This window comes from Seriola dumerili, unplaced genomic scaffold (assembly GCF_002260705.1).
Source record: "Seriola dumerili isolate Sdu_G_001 unplaced genomic scaffold, Sdu_1.0 BDQW01000149.1, whole genome shotgun sequence".
NCBI lineage: Eukaryota > Metazoa > Chordata > Actinopteri > Carangiformes > Carangidae > Seriola > Seriola dumerili.
Window position 1 is genome coordinate 22,021,814 of NW_019174404.1, and position 18,063 is coordinate 22,039,876.

At 40.4% G+C, this 18,063-nt stretch overlaps 1 protein-coding gene across 2 annotated transcripts in view; it reads left to right on the forward strand.

Moving 5' to 3' along the window:
* Positions 1-3,355: 3,355 nt before the first annotated feature.
* Positions 3,356-18,063, forward strand: part of LOC111226203 (ras-related GTP-binding protein D-like) — a 49,940-nt gene continuing 35,232 nt past the window's right edge. For both annotated transcript variants that reach the window (XM_022751319.1, XM_022751320.1), the window contains exons 1-4: positions 3,356-3,588; positions 10,118-10,413; positions 12,565-12,764; positions 13,813-13,927. In XM_022751319.1, coding sequence (XP_022607040.1) covers positions 3,462-3,588; positions 10,118-10,413; positions 12,565-12,764; positions 13,813-13,927 — 738 coding nt within the window. In that variant the 5' untranslated portion in view covers positions 3,356-3,461. The remainder of the gene's footprint in view (positions 3,589-10,117; positions 10,414-12,564; positions 12,765-13,812; positions 13,928-18,063) is intronic.

Below are 18,063 nucleotides of genomic sequence, written 5' to 3' on the forward strand. Positions count from 1 at the left end.
GGAGGTTTGGTCCATATATTTGTAATTACACTTTATACTGTACACTGTATGATATTCGGTGTTTTCTGGTGTTCTGGCCCCTTCAGAGAACGAGCTGTGTTGTTTCATGCTCACTGTTCTTTAAAATGATTGATCCAGGAAGTTTTCTGAGAAGTTTCCCCAAAAGAATGATGGACTGGTTTTCAGTTCAGCATTTGCAGCTATTTAATTCCAGTTAATTTCTGTGTAACTTACATTTTCATTTTCAAGTTTACATTATCAGTTGAATATAGTCTCCTATAGGCTTCCACGGTGCCATAGCGAGCCATTTACTCAACAGGTTTGTTGAAAATGCAGAAATGTGAAATTTCTCTCATGGAAACTTTTATTTCCTTTTAATTTTTTACCAAACTACTTCTTTCCAATAAATGTATTTCCTAGTAAATAAAAATAAAAATAAAAACCATAAATAAATGAATATTTTAAATCATTCCATTCCCTCTATAAAATTGATAAGATATAGAGAAATGTATAGATTTATAAGATCGGATCCTGCTCCTAATTTTTGCACCTTTTCCATCTTTCAGAGCACAAATAATATAAACACACCTTGAGTGAAGTTGTCATTATAGAAGCAAGGAGCAAAATTGTGAAATTAGCAATGTCTAATTACATGATGTAACAAGTGCCTACATATGTATAACAATGTGTTCAGAGAAGCGTGTGTTTTCTACAGTTAAAATATCTTCTCAATGTGATTATAGGTATTCCCACATCAGGCCAGCTTCAGTTAAAGGTTTAGTTTGTTCAGGTATAGATTCTCACAGAAAAGCAGAGTTGTGCTGTACGTTTTACCTTTCCCTCCACGCAGCCTGCAGATGTCTCTTATTCTCTGTCGGAGCAAAAAGGAGCATCCATGTAAAATCCAAACAAACAAGCCGTTCAAAGAGTCACTGGACGTGTCTGTGTCGTGTTGTGTAAGAGGATGATGCTGCTGCTGCTGCTGCTGCATCAACAGCAGGCGAGCTACTCAGTGTGTGAACATGTGCAGAGAGGATGCCAGCTGTTTGCTGTGCACTACAGCTTAAAGAGAGAGAGAGAGAGAGAGAGGAGAGAGAGAGAGAGAGAGAGAGAGAGAACATACATCTACACTAACACCTGAAACCCTCCATCTGTACATGCTCAATGTCATGTAAAGAGGTTTATGACCAGTTCATCTGTGATCTGATTTACAACAGGGTCAGTGACAGCTGACTTCTGGCTTGTGTGCGGAACAGTGTGCTATGAATCTCAATTACGCTCACACACACACACACACACACACACACACACACATACACATACACACAGGCCTACATGTCTTTGGTGAATCTTTCTGAAATGCATCCCTTGAGGATTAGGATCAGGACACATGGATGAAATCTCTGACGAGCCCTTGTTGTCATTTTAATCTAAGCTTTTGTTGCACGTGATACAGAACAGGATAAAGAGAAAAAAAAATCTAGAGCTAAATTGAAATTCAAGTCAGGTCATAATGTATTGACAGCTGGTTTACATGCTGTGTAGTTCTCATCATACATGAGAATCCACCGGTTGGACCTCAGAGATCTTCAGAGGCTTTATTACATGACAAGCGGACATGTTATTCACTTATTCAGGTTTGCCTGAGATTAACTTTTTCTTGTCATGTTCATAACCTATAATATTCACATCCACTTAGATGTAAACTACATATGGGTGATGTGTGACATTCACCACTGTAGCTTGGCTTATTTGGTCTAGACCAAAATGAATCCACTGTTATCTTTCAGGCTGTGTCACCATGGAGGCTCAGAGAAGTTGTCAAAGGTTTGTCTTAAATGAGCCCGACAAACCAAACCAGGATAAATCTGTTTCATTAAGCAGCTGATTGCACTGTAGGTAAATGTAAGTAGCAGTAGCTAACTATCTAGCATGTTTAATCCACTTTACTTTGTGACCATTTCTGAATTAGATTGTGTCAAGTATCTACAGATTAACGCTAATGTTAGCTAGTTTATAATTTAGCCTTAAGTTATAATATTAGCCTTTATAGTTTTAGCTGTTGGGTCACTGAACAATATTAAAAACCATATGTGCTGAAGGTTCAGTAATTGTATTAGCAGTGGTTTAAAGTAATTCAGTACATTTACTCTAAGTACTATGTAATTAAGTACAATTTTGAGGTTGCCTAGTTGTACTTCACTTTCATTTTCTGCTACTTCATACTTCCAGTCCTACATTTCAAAGGGAAAGATTGAAATTTTTTTCTCCACTACATTTATTGGACAGCTTTACTTATTAGTTTTAATATGACAATTTTACACAATGTAAAGCATAACAAGCTTTTAAAATACAATAAAAGTAAGTCATCCACAGACTGCAGACAATATGTAAAACAAGTAAGCTACATTAAGGATTGTAACACTGCAGTTTACTGAATGAATATAACAGATCCACACTAATCCGTGCCGTCTGCCTCCACCTGCTGGTAGCTGTGGTAAGAGCAATTTATGGACTGGAAATGATCATCCTTTTTAAATGGCTCAATAGCTAATGATTGGTGGACTTGGTGAGGCACATTACTATTAACTCATTATTAAGTACATATGTGGTTATGATTTTTGGTTTTGCCTGACAGGCCACATGTTCACATGTTAGAGGTCTATGGGGCGGTTGCACAGTGAACACAGTGAACACAGTGTCAGAGTGGTGTGTTTGAAGGAGGACCAGAATCTGTTACTACTGATCCAGCAGCACCTGGACCACATGTTCTCAGCGTCTCGAGTCCCGGACAAGCACAAGCTTCAACCAGGAACATTTGTAAGGTAATAAACAAATGCACCAGTTAAGGTGGTACAGTGGCATCCTGGGTGCAGACAGCTGGAAGCTGAAATCCGGAGCTTTGCCCCAGTGTGGTAGGCTACTTAACACATGAATTCACAGTATTAATTAATACTGTGTTGATAGGGAATTAATCTTTTAGTCCACCAATGTTTTTAATCACTGTATTTTATTTAATGGGCTCTGTGATTCAGCTTTCTGTTGTTCACCTAAATTAATGAAAGAAAATTTAACAAAAACATGATATTATAGTTAGTTACCATAGGAAAAGACTATAGATCCATTCAGACTGTTGTTATTATTATTATTATTATTATTATTATTATTATTACTATTACTGTTATTATTATTATTATTATTATTATTATTGGCAACAAACTATTTAAAAGCTCGCCCTGTTGTCTTGAGGTCAGTTTTCTCGTGACACCCACCAGCATCACAGCCCTAACCCGGATCCTGCCCCCTGTGGCTGCAGTGTGCAGGACTGAAGGCGGGGGGGGGGGGGGGGGTGAAAGTTCACCAGCATGGCTCTCACGTATCAGGTCGCAGTCTGGAAAAGTTGGACACCACAGGCGGTTTAAATCCAAACCAGAGACAGGGCGACAGGAGAAGAAACCAGCATGACGACCGAGAGAGTCTCGGCTCTGAGCGGCGGCGACGAGGTGGAGGACTCGGCTCTGGGATATTACGACGACGAAGACGACCTGGACGCGTTTTCAGACGGAGAGCTGGGCTGTGAGGACGGAGGTAGGCGGAGGAAGGTCACACAGCGGCGGTACACTGTCACCTCGGTCTCTGGTTTGTTCTCGGTTGAAGTGTCTCAGTGCGGCGACCTGGTCCTGGAGTGTGGCTGGTCTGCCCGTGGTTAACACTCGGTCAGGCTGCTCTGCCTTCTCTGTTATGTTCACGGTCTGTGGGTCCGCTGGGAACTTCATGTGCGTCATTTTAAAAAGTTAGGCTGCACAGTTTTACATAACGACACTATATCTGTCCGAGTCTCCTTCCATGTTGGGAGACAAGTGTGACATAAGTGTAAGTACTGTAACATGAGGTAAAAGTAGGACCAGTTATACCTGCCTATGACGTTTGTGTTTAAACTAGACAGTTCATTATTATTATTAGCTTATTATTATATTAAATTATTATTTTACATTTAATGGTTGGGGTTTTATACATTTGGTGCATTAAATATCCATCTGAGTGTTATTTATAGATTTTGGATTAGGTTTCATCCATTTTACTTTTGTGAGGTAAACTCCTGGAAGCTCATTTTTTGTAATTTACATATTTTGAACAAGAACTTGGAAGTACATTAAAATACTGAGTACGCTGGTGGCCTAGTGTAACAGTAACAACAATGTAAAAGGAAAAAAAAGGATTGTTTTTATTTTTAATTTATAAATGACATTAAAAATAAGCAACTGACAACAGGCTTTGGCAATATGTCCAGGCCAAACATCGCGATATGTGATATTAGGGATGTCCTGATCAATGTTATCAGGGTCAAATCAAGGTATTTTTCAACTGATGGGTATCAGCTTTATTTGGCACGAACCCAATCCTTTTTTTCCACGTCAGCTGTCATACAGGTGTCATGAACAGAGCACAATATGTGGCAGGACTCGGCTAAAATGTCTGCAGTGTAGAAATATTTTAAAATGGAAAGCAAATGCAGTCCAACAGACACTTGCAATGTCTGCAATGCAAGCATTTTGTGAGGCAGTAGTAATAGATGCGTTCAATACTAAACAAAACACTCAACGGAATGAGTGAGTGCAGTAAGTTCACTCGGGTGACTCAGGCAGAGGCTGCACCGAGGCAACACACACACACACACACACACACACACACACTGGAGGATACTTTGGGATGGGGAGAGAAAGTTCCTCGAGACAGCAGGAGGCCAGAAAGATTTGGATGACCACTCCATCTCTGTGGTACATTATTTTGTTAACTGCACTAAGTGGAACCGTGATAAGAGCCATGTCAAATATTTTTAGTTTGTTTACTTTGTCATTTTGTTAAAAACAAACAAACAAAAAAAAACATTAAAGAAAAAACATTACGGAAAAGCTTGGATGTAGGATTTTTTTTTCTTAATGCAGTGCAGAGCTATTCAGCTGTCAAGCATATACATTAGATTGATTTTAATAATTTGAATGTATTTGAAGTGTGCACTGAGGAAAATAGAAGTATCAGATCGGCAGATACTCAATATTAAATGACTCAGGGATTGAGGGCAAAAAAAACTTGATCGGGACATCCCTAATCTTTATCTCTCTTTTTGTCTGGTCCACTTTTCTATCACTTTTTCAGCATTCACAGATCAGCTGAAGTTGCACTGGGCCATTCACTTATTTGACATCCATCCTAGCCAGTGTCCCAGACTTAAGATCAGGTGTTAGCGGCACCTGGAGCCAGTAACATGTGCATCACCTGACAGCTGATTTCCTCAGTACCTCAGTCACTGCAGTAAAAACATCAAGGTCGTACCAGGTCATGGAGATTGATGACCTGTAATCAATGGCAAATCGCTCGATGGATGGATGAATGGATAATCCAAACTGTCATTTGTCATCTGGAACCCCAGCAAGTAGGGCATGTGGGGGCCCAAAGGGAACACGGGAAATAAATAAATAACTGTGATTATTCAAGGTAAATAGATAAATTCATTTCAATTCAGCCAAATAAGAATAAATAAATAAATGTGCAAATCAATAATTTATTTATTTTATAGTGTATTGCCACATTTACTTTTTTTTTTCATTTCCTCGTTTATTAAACCATTGCCTGGGCATGAAGGTGTAAGCAGTCAGACTAGGAAGAGTCTTTATTCTGTATGATGACTTGTTCATATTCAAGCTGTGACCGGGAGCAGCTGCCTCACATATGGTGCGGAGCAAATGCTACATACAGAAATGCTACATACAGCGAGGCTGTATGTCTTGTGTCCGTGTCAAAGCTGGTGTCCACCAGCAGCTGACTAACCTGATCACTGCAGGGTGTGATACCACTCACAAGCTGTAAAGAACAACAGCTGCTGCACGGTACAGTGTAGGAAGGTCAAGGAAGTGAGAAGAAAATGTAGATTTCTCCGAAGATGGCTATTCAGCATAAAAAAACATTTAAGTTCAGAAAGTCTCATTGTACTTCAGTCATTATAACCTAATAGAGGCTTTACTGAAATTATTTGGTAAATTATTCCTGATAATGCCATTTATTCGGCTCCACTGTATTTTAATTACCTAGTACTTTGTGAAAAATAACTGAACAATGCGTGTACAGCTTCGTTTTATGCCAAACAACTGAAACTAAAGACTAGGTCAAAACTTGGTATCTGCCTGGAACATGTGTTGTCAACGTGTGAAATTGAGGCTGTGGTTGAAAACTGTTGCGGAAGCGCTATAAACAACTGACATCATCACTCTCTTCTATGTTGCCATGGTTTGCCCAAGAATACGGTGGCCCTGAGAGCTCAAAGCACTGCAGCTTAAGAAAACACATGCAAACAGACAAAAAAAAACAAACAAATTCAGAAAACATCTTCATCAGTTTGACAACACATGAGCTGCAAAGACTCACAACACAACAGAAGTGTTTCCAGGGGGACACTAGAAAGTGATGTGGGGGTGCTCACCTGGTGCTCTCCTATTATGAAGGCATAGTCCTTACTGCAGCGGCAATGGGTTCGAGTCCAACCCGTGGCCCTTTGCTGCATGTCATCCCCTCTCGCTCTTTCCCTGACTCAAATCGATGATGTTTTCTGAAGTTGTTTGTGTTTTGTCTGTTTGTATGTGTTTTCTTAAGTAACAGTGTGTTGACCTCTCAGAGCAACCGTACAAAAAGTAACTAGATTTGTTGCAAGTCTCTAAAGGTGTTGGCAACAATGCAGACTGTGAATGCCCCCTGAGAGCATTTCACTGACCAATGGTGGAACTATGATCACTCAGTCAGTCAGTCAGTCATGGACATTCACGATTACAGGCCTGGCCTCGCTGTTGCAATCCAGCCAATAATGTATATAGTATCTCAGGTGCACAATTACCTTGATTTGGTGGATAGAGCCTCCATCTGAACTGTGATGTACGTCCCTGTGTGACTGGTGGAGGCAGCACAGCCGTGGGCCAAAGTTCTGCTGATTCTGATGCAGATTAATCGGCCAAACTGATTAGTGATGAGATGGATGTAGTTCATACCAGCACTAGAAATACAGTTGGTCCAACAACAACTGAACGGACCTTCTTCTCTAACAGGAGGAGTATTCCTATGTGTCTTTGAGTTAAATCTAAGCATAATAATAGCAGCAATAATAACAATAACAGTAATCCACAATCTAATGTAAATAATAGGCCTAATATATTTATTTTACAAACCATTCCATTTGGTCTTAGTCCTTGCCACGACGGTCTGGGCTCGAGTCCAGCCTGTGGCCCTATGCTGCGTGTCATCCTCTCTCTCTTCTCTCTCTTTATCTATCTCACTCTCCCACTATGACTGTAATAAAGGCAAGCGCCTGAAAAAATAACTCTCCTCTAACTTTCTCTGTGAGTGATCATGTTACAGTAAATCCAGCTGAAATCGCAGCTCAGTCTTTGTCTTTCATTTACTTGTTTGGTGATTTTGTCAGACGACGTCACAGGATTTATAAAATCAGGATTTGACCAGAGGTCCAGACATGTACAAGGTTTAGACCTAGTCTTGTTACTTGTTATTATGAGACTGTGTTCTGGTAGTAACAGTTCTTGCTGCTTGTTTTACAGCCGTGGGAGAGATACAGACTGTAATGCACTGACACACTGCCATCTCAGTGTTTTGCTTGTGTTCTGTCAGCACATTTTTAAGAGCAAATTTAAGATTATGCCCAAAACAACTGAGCCATGGCCTCATTATCACAGCTGCAGTGTGTAGCTAGTGGTGACAGTGTTTCTTATCTGAACCCCAGTCTTAGAGGAGGCTCCACTTATGCTCTCAGCCGTGTGATTTTCTGGGAAGAAGCTTGTCTGAAGGCGTTTTCATTCAAGTTCCCAGTCAAGTGTGATGAAGGTGCAGTCAAAGACAAGGGGGGAGGGTGGGGGGTGGGGGGCTCATGTCAGTCGGTGACATGTTAAAACATAATTGCTTGTCTGATGCACATTTTCCTTCAGACAGAAAAAAACACACATTGGTATTTTTATTTGCTTCTTATGTTGGCATTTACTGTCATCACTAAATGGACATCATATATTTAATTAAATTATTATTATTATTTTGTGTTTTGTTTTTAACACTAAATGAATTGTTTTTCATTGTGACATTAATTTTCCATGACACAATAAAATAAAGTCACACACACAAAACAAAGTGAAGAGGTGAACAGGTGTGTTATATTTCAGTGTTGTCCAGCAGAGGACATCATAGACCTGCCAACATTAAATACAGAGCTCTGTCCATTAGTTTTCATGAGGAGCCTTTTCTTCTTAAGAGGAAGACACATCATTAATGCCAACATGAAAAACAAGTAACTGTCCAATCACAGTGTTGGGGGTGGGACCATGGGCAGAGTTGTGACCAGCTGATGGCAGCCTCACATTAAAACAGATTCCTGTGGGTCAGCTGGTTGGAAGGATGCTACTATTGACTGTATGTTTAGTTACACTTGTGATTGAGCATAGTTTTAAGACATGGATTCTGCAGCTGCAGGAACAATAGGACACTCACAGTGTACAGCCATCCTCCATCCTCCAGCCTCCATTTATTTGTTGAGTCATTTATTTATTTTGATTTTGAGTTTCAGTCCTCCATACCAGCAACTTAAGAGGCTCTTCAGTCAGGGATTAACAGCTGGTGTTTTTCCGATAAAGGACAATAGTCAGGTTTCCATCACAGTTATGCGCAATAAAGAAGATATTTTTTTAAAAAAGGCGATATAACACGATAGTGAATGTTCTGTGTTTCTATTGAGTGATGTTATATGAATCGAGCTGGTTTTTTTATGCCTCTTGACCCGCGACAGAACAGAGCTGGAGGCATATTGCTTTTGGGTTGTCTGTATGTCCATCCTTCCCATTTTAGTGGACACAATATCTCAGTATCGCCTTGACTTCTTTTGGCACCAACATTCATTTGGATTCAAAGATGAACTGGATTTTGGTGGTGAAATGTCAAAGTCACAGTGACTTCACAAAACAGGGTTTTGGCCTTTTGAATGTGTAATCTCAAGATCACCTTGAGGAAATTTTATTTAGATATGGCCAAACATTCACTTGGATTAAAAGATGAACTGATTAGATTTTGTTGGTCAAAGGTCAAACGTCAAGGTCATAGTGATCTCATGTTCTTGTGAATGCAATATATCAGGATTGCCCAGAGGGAATTTCATCACTTCTGTCTCATTGTGACCTCACAAAACATGTTTTTGATCATAAGTCGTGAATTCATTCACTAAGTATGAAACAATTGAACTCAAATGTCTATAAGGATAAAATTAAGTGATGACCTTTCATATCTAAGTGATCAAAGGTCAACTTCATGACATCATAATGTTCTGCAAAAACACTTCTGGCCATTCTAATGTAACCATATTTCCTGACACTTGGCTGGTTGATGGAGGCATACAACTGCGAGGCGGTAATTCTAGTTTGTTTCTTGTGTGATATGGTTTTTGCAACATTTGAGAGTTTTTTTTTAAATTCACCTGTTTCCATTACTGTTAAGTTGAAAATTTCAACTTGTGCATTAAACAGGTTAATGTAAACACACCTAATGTTTTGTCCAAAGGCTACAAATGCTAAGCTAAGTTACATTTGATTTTGACCATCAGTGTTTTTTGTTACAGAGACACTTCAAACCTTGAATTTTTATAAGGTGACATAAACAGCTTGCAGTTTGTCTGTTTTAAATTTGTTAGTTGTGATAGACTGAGTTTTGGGGGTGATATATGACAATACCAGCAGATCCACTGCAAACAGGTCAAGAAGTAGATGTAGAGAGGTCAGACATGGTTGAAAGTGGTTCTTCTATAAAAGGTCAGATTTACAACAATGAGATATGTGATCAGTGTAAACAGCAGAAGAGGACGACCGAACAAGTATTTGTCAGTATTTTACGATTGAATATCATTACCACAACATTACTCTGCCATATCATGATGATGTTTAAGGCAACACTACCTCCTCTGCTAAGCAGTAAACTGAGGCCTTCTACAAACAGCCTGTAAACCTGCAAGTGTGCGGTCGTAGTTTTTTCCTAATGTAGCTTTACCCACCTGATTCCCGGTGTTTCTGTCCCTGCTGTGTAGTGCTGGGCTTCAGTGATTCACTGAGTGGAGAGGTCAAACCTCGTATACTGTTGATGGGCCTACGGAGGAGTGGAAAGTCCTCCATCCAGAAGGTGGTTTTTCACAAGATGTCCCCCAATGAGACCCTGTTCCTGGAGAGCACCAACAAGATCTGCAGGGAGGACGTCTCCAGCAGCTCTTTCGTCAGCTTCCAGATCTGGGACTTCCCCGGACAGATCGACTTCTTCGATCCCACCTTCGACTACGAGATGATCTTCAGAGGAACCGGAGCGCTGATCTTTGTCATCGACTCACAGGTCAGACCACAGAGCTATGGAGTCCTGGAGGATTTATCATGATCCTGAGGAGGTGACAGTAATGAATCAGCGCTTCAGGGTACAGATGGCGGATGGGGGGGGGTATAGAGGACTGGACTTATATTGGTTCTGGTTCCTGACTGGTTAGAACCCCTGAACTTATAAGCTTCTGTAGCCACTGGTGCCAATTTAACCTCATTCATTGATTTGTTCAACAACATTCAGACACTCTCAGTCTGAATAAATTCATCCTCTCATCAAACCCTCAGCATCAAAGCAGATAAGCATATTTCCCAAAACACTGGTAATCAATAATAGTTTTCACTATAAGTTTCCTTGTTTCTTAAGTCTGTGCTCTCTGATGGACTTATGTTGTCATGGAGACACTGTTTCTACCTGACCCCAAACATATCGGTCACATTTGTGTATTGACATTTCCTGTTACTTTTCAGCAGACATTGTTACCTGCTCGTTTTGGGAAAAGGGAAGCAAGATGAAACCAGATGTAGTTGGTAAAGTAAAATAATTTATTTATAAGGAGACTGGGGAAGTGGATAAACAAGACCAGGTCTAATCCTAGTATATGCCTAGACTGCCTCCAGTCAAGTACTGATTTTATAATTCCACCTTCATCTTACAATATCACCAAATACATCAGTTAAAGACAAAGACTGAGCTGTTATCAGATGTATTTTTCTGTAAAATGAGAAAGTTAGAGGGGACAGACTGTCTTTCTTAATTAGTCTCTCACACTTTTATTCTTTATTTACTTCAACTCCAGAACGTAACAGACTTTTATTAGAGGCAGGTCTTTATGTCTGACTCCCTCTGTTTGATATGTAGAGTTGGTCATAGTCGTTAGTACGAAGCCTCGTTACCGATGACTTCTCTCTCTCCCTCCCTCTCTCCTGCTCTCTCTGCTTGGTGTGTCTTATGTTTAGTTCTTCCTCTGCCTCCTTTAGTAATGATGATACATGTAATCAAAGTAGTTTATTTGCTGTAATGGAGGTGAGGCTCAGTGTACTGGAAGTGCTTCTCCTCTTCCCTGCAGTTCCTGAGCAGCTGGGAAACTAGGGTGACTCGGTAGACTGGTCGAAACAAGAAGTGTAGCCCTAAGCCCCGGGTTAGCGTCCATACATGGTCCAGACCTGAACCAGGTTTATACCCAGTCTGGTTGAAAAAAAAGGTCTTTAACTGTCAGTCAGTCAGAGACATTCCAGATTATGGGGTAATGACCTTGCTGCTGTGGTCCAGCTAAAAACAATAAATGAGTTAAACTGAAATGGGAAACAGGGCAAACAGAACCAAGTACAGTATAACCAAAAGAGGACTCAAAGAGTTTCAACCAGCTGTCTAAAGGAAAACAAAACCCCTCTGACTACTCCCTCGTGATTTTTTAAATTATTTATTAGTTATTTTTATGGGCTTTTTATGTCTTTATTAGACAGAACAGTGTAGAGTGGCAGGAAATAGGACAGAGAGAATGACATGCAGCAAAAAGTCCAGAGAGAATGACATGCAGCAAAAAGTCCAGTCAGGAGTCAAACTGGGGTCTCGCCTATTTTAGAGCATTTGCGCTTATGTGGTATGGGCCCTAACCATTTGCCCCCATCAGGTTCCCCCCCTGTCCTGATTTCAAACAAAAAAAAAAAAAAGAAGCAAAAAACAGCCAAATATCCATGTTCCTGGTGGCTCTAAATCAATAGTTTTCTATGTGTTTGTAGTCACTTGTGGCCCAGTCCCCAGATAGTCCAACAAGTACCTCAATATTAAAACACAAAGAAAAAGTTCAACAACTACAGGAGGAATGCTGGTGAGCGGTGGGTATTAGCCCTTCTGAATGACAGGCTTGCCAGGCTTTTGCACTCTTGGTGCCAAATTGCATCGGGTGGATTGGCGGGCTGAACCAAGTGCCACTCCAATCAGGACTCAGACATTGAAGAAGGTGGAGGGTGGGGGGCGGCTGCAGCTGTAACAACACATACTGTACACTACTACACAAAATCTTTGATAACGTTCATAAAACAACATTACTCAGACTCTTTAATCTTCACTGCTAAACTCACTGGTTTAATGTAGAAAGATCCAGAACCTTGGTGGTCTAACGTCTGCTTCCTCAGCTGTGTGAATCTCCTCTTCGCCTCCTGACAGGATGACTACGTGGAGGCTCTGAGCAGGCTGCACCTCACTGTGACAAGGGCCTACAAAGTCAACCCAGACATCAACTTCGAGGTGTTCATTCACAAAGTGGACGGCCTGTCGGACGACCACAAGATCGAGAAGCAGAGGGACATTCAAAAACGAGCCAGCGACGACCTCGCAGACGCAGGCCTGGAACGAATCCACCTGAGGTCAGCTTCACCTGCAGCTGCAGACGGTTTTTAAGTTTCACAATATGTCTGGAATAAATAGACACTGTGATATAGGTACGTTTCAAAATGATCATATCATCTGCATACTGCAATGAGCAGCAGATTTATCCTCACAGAGCAGTTATGCTCGAACAGAGCGCTCCAAGAACAAGCAAAATATAGACACAAACACATTCATCACTCAGGTGGTTGTGACCTGCATGAAGAGTCAGACTGGACCAGTCAGAGCAGAGCTGGACCACCCAGAAAAACACATTTAAATACATTATACTAGAATGTATTCAATCTGATGCATCAAAAATTCAATCAAATGTAAATATGAATCTCATGAATCATTCAGAGCAAATTATCATATAAATCACCACACAGACAAGTAAATAAAAACACTAGAGCAGACATCAAAATAGTAGAAGAGCAGAGAATCCTATATGAATCTGTAAAACATCAACGCACAGGAATTCAATGGAATCAACTAAGTTTTCAGACATTATAATTTATAAATGTGACAACATTTATCTGACTTAGTCTTTTTTATTCAAAGCCTGTTCATTAGTATTTTCACAGTGTAAAAAATTACAAATGGAACATTGTATCCAGTCTGATACCAAACCTCCCACTAGACCTGTGCCACTGAATAAAAGTCATAGAGTTCTTCTGTCTTAAACCCAGAAATTAGTAGCATGTTAGCTCCTCCTGTTCCCTGGTCCTGAAGTCTCTGGATTTGTTGAATGTGCTTTTGGTTAGATGAATGAAATAAGGACAACATAAAAGTTCCTGTTATTGGTTTATCACAGTGATAGTGGGCCCCCAGTCCACAGGTTGGGAACCACTGACTTAGACTGTATTAAAGATTTGGGAAGTTTGACTTTTTAAACAATAAGAAGATTGTAGAAGAAAATGTCAGTATTCTTCTAATTCACAGATAGTTTTGTATTGGTGTCTGTACTGAAGGTATTTGTATCTGTATCTTTGCTAACATTAAACAAAACAAAGTAACTAAACATACTCATTATGTTTCTTTTAACAGCTTCTATCTGACCAGTATATACGACCACTCCATCTTCGAGGCCTTCAGTAAAGTGGTCCAGAAGCTCATCCCTCAGCTGCCCACGCTGGAGAACCTGCTCAACATCTTCATATCAGTGAGTAAATCCTGCTGCTGACACCACAGCACAGAATCCACCTGCCCTGACTACTGTAAACCAAACTGTGCTACTGAATGAACTGGATTCTGTGGACACCATGTCCTCCACTGTGTGTTTCATGTGCATGTCCTCCTGTACTTTACAATTGAGTCACTAGATGGTAGTGATAGATAACAAATACAGTGGTTGAACGGCATGAATGCACATCGGATGAAATGCGACTACAATGCATGTTACTGATATCATATACATACAGTATATATATATATATATATATATATATATATATATGTATATATATATATATTTAAACACTCATTAATGAGAAAAAGCCTATGAACTAGCTTTTACCAAACACCCAATAGAGACACATTTATTAAGGGCCAAGGAACCAATTGAAGCTCGTGTTTCTTATTATTATTATTCTGACAAATGCATGGCCTTTTTAAGGCCTTACCATGCTCGAAAAGTCATGAAACTTTGCACAGGCATCAGGCCTGGCGAAAATTTACATATTTTATAGATCTTGCACATGCCAAGGCTCACAAAAAAGCCTCTTGTATTCACATCTTAAACTGAGAAGGAAGTCAGCCATTTTGAATTTACTCTGCATTTTTGGTGCCATTTTTCTGAGTTAAAGAATTTCATATTTTATCATTTGATGTCCTCCTCCTAGCAGGCTGGCCACACCCACTTCAAACTTGGTAAGAAAATGTGTAAGACCTTGATGATGCCTCAAAGAGAAAACTATAACTTTTTGTTGGATGGTGTGACTGTGGCAGCATGGCTAATTTCAATGTTTCACCATGAAACAGGAAGTTGTTGTAACTCACGTGTACATTGATCAATCTGCCCCAAACTTCATGAGTTTTATGACCCATACCGAAGACATCAGCACAGTAATATGAAGTCATAGTCATAGCGCCACCTGCTGAAAACAGGAAGTAACCCTTTGATTTACATGAAATTTTCATTGCCTTGTTTACACTTGGTATACAGGGACGTAGTACATGTTGCCTACGTTAAGGGGCCTCTTGGCTGCAGCCCTGAGGTGAGCAACAGGGCGAGGCCCTGCATAACGCTTATTGCAGCTTTAATGTTTACAATGTCAGTGTCTACAATTTACTCAGTAATGTAATATTTATTTATGCTTGTCAGTGTTTACTGCTCCATCTAACCTGAAGAGTCTGTTGGTTCATGTTCAGTGTCACCTCCATGTAAATGAACTTAAATGCCGGGGTGCTCCAGCTGCATCTGTTCACAGTTCACTTCATTTATTCACCGGGCTTCAGTCTTCAGTCTGACAGTGGCGCTTAATACCAATATAAATGATCTATGACTCCACAGATAGTTATAAAGGTTAACACAACATAAAACCATACATTTATTTAATGCATTAAACCTTTAACTATGGTGAACATTTAGCCATTTACCCAGTGCAGTGAGGCAACAGGTGAAATGTTATTAACATGATAGAATGACAGCAAAATAAGTACAAACAAAAAAGTATGTGAACCCAGTACGATGCTCTAAAGACAACGTGACGTTTGGGAGTGTATACTCTCCTGAGGGCTTCAGACGGTAAGAAACCTGAGCTGACAGGATTCACCTGAATCTCTCTTTTACACTAAATATTGTAAAAATGAAAAATAAACATTACTATTACATAAAGTCAAAAACTATAAGTTATGCAGTCGTTATTGGAATCGTTTAAATAAAGAAGTGAAATCCACAGTGATGGAGATGGCTCAGTGTGTCAGCTCTCTCTCTGCTGTGATCTCTGGGCTGTGATTGTATCTCCAGCAGCTGAGGAAAGCTGCTCTCTGTGGGTGGAAGAGGCCTGCACACTCAGATATGAAGCAGCCAGCTCCGACAACAAAGGAGGAGTGTGTGTCTGTGTGCTCGGCCCAGGGGGAAGCAGAGGAGAGCAGAAAATGACTCCACTTCTTCCTTACTCCCAGGGATGACCAGGGCCACTGCAGAATTAATGTATTCACCAGTCAAGGTAGGGCAGGCATCAGGGTGAGCACATGCAAAAAGACAACAACAGAAAATACAGGCTTTTTAACAAAGGTATCTCATGTCTACAGCTGCTGCAGCTGCTTTTTGAGAAGATATTTACATCATGTACAATGGAGATCAGGCTAAACACACAGCACGGTCTGGTTATGTAGCCAGGACCAAGCATCAACCTCCGGGGCTGAAAACTGCAGTTCCTCTAATGACCACTAGAGTCTGGCTCCAACAGTGAGTCAGTCTCCATAGACTCCCATGTTAAAATGTCCAACTTCACAGCAGAAATAAACATGTTTACAGCCTGGTACAAAAACTGTTTTGGTCTCTAGAGCTAATTTCCTCCTTCATGACACCTGTTAACATTTTAGTAAGGCTTAAAGTCATGGAGAATTGAGGGCGTAGCCACTTTGAGTGACAGGTGGGTGAGTGCATGCTTGCCACAAGCCAACATGCAATGAAGTCTCAGCTCCACACATGCCCCACCTCTTCGACCATTTTTGGATTAGCTGAGAGTAAGGGGCGGAGTCAGACAGCGACAAGAAGGCGACGGTGGAGCAGCACACTCTGAGCTTCAAAACCGCTCTTCGGGATCCCATGGGTGACGTCACAGAGGCTACATCCATCTTTATTTGCAGTTTGATGTTAATGACCTCATATCTTCATCATCCTCAGTAAACAGCTCCTCTGAAGGTCTACATGCACTAACGTCACTTGTTCATCAGGTATTTGGTCGTAAAGTTTTGACCGGATGATGGACGATGAGGTGTCACAGAAATATTACAGTTTATCCTGAGGAGGAGGTGAACGGGTGAACTACATTTCATAACATTCCATCCAATAGTATATGAAACATTTCATTGAAAACTTTTAAACCTAGATGAACTAGAATTGGTTGTTTCCTTCCACCAACCGGTCAAGGGAAATATGGTCATTATCTCTCATTCCTGAGTTACAGTGTTGAATAATGACCATAAGTGCATTTACAAAATATTATGTCACAGTGATGTTGACCTTTTACTTTTATATATAAAAGGTCGTCACTTCAGTTTATCCTAGACATTTGAGGTAAATTGTGTCATAGTGTATGAATTAGCGAGTTATGGCCAAAAACGTGTTTTATGACGTCACAGCAACCTTGACCTTTGACCTTCAACCACCAAATTCTAATCACTTCCTTAAATCCTAGTGAATGTTTGTACCAAATTTGAAGAAGTTCCCTCAAGGTGTTCCTGAGTCATCACCTTCATGATAATGGGCCAGACGAACCCAAAAACATAACGGATCCAGCCCTGACTGTCGCTGACATGGAGCAGGATTCATCCTCTGCAAACCATGATGACTGCTCAGAAAACATGTGATGCACTGACATCACATGTTGGTCTGTTTGCATGCATGTATGTTTCAGGTATCAAGGAAAGTAGACCCAAAATGCAGACAACAAAAAGGGGTAGGTGGAAAAATTATGTTTCATAACAAAAAAACAGAAACTTACAAAACCAAGAATCCAAAAAATCCAGGCAGGAACAAAAACCAGGACTCAGTAAGCCTTGGAGCTCGATAAAGGGGAAACATAAAGGCTACCAGAAGAAGTCCAGAAGAAAAAACTGGAGGAACACAAAGGAAACAGAAGAACTAAGAAAGGGGAACACAGAGACCAAATAGACACAAGGGAGGCAAGGGTGATCGAACACAGGTGAAACATTGGGGGGGGGGGGGGGGGTCTACAAGGAAGGAAACAGGACAAAGACAAGAAGTAAAATAACCACAAGAAACACAAGGTAAGTAGTTTCAAAATAAAACAGGAAATACTGTCCAAATCAGAGTCCAAACATAAGGTCCAAAAAAATGTTCAAACATAAATTGTCCGTCAGGGCAAACCATGTATGTTTATGATCCTCTGTTCATTCTCCCAACACACAGATAAGCCTGGATAAATAAATTAGAAAATGAGAGAGAGACTGTGTCTTTGTGATGAGCCACTGAATTGAAAATAATGCAGACAGACTCGGTTGTGTCCTCACACAGATCTCCTGCAGTGCTGAGTGTTTAAATGTGGTGATGATGGAGTGCTTATCTCTCATACTGACAAGTTTAAAAACATCATATCGCTGATAAAG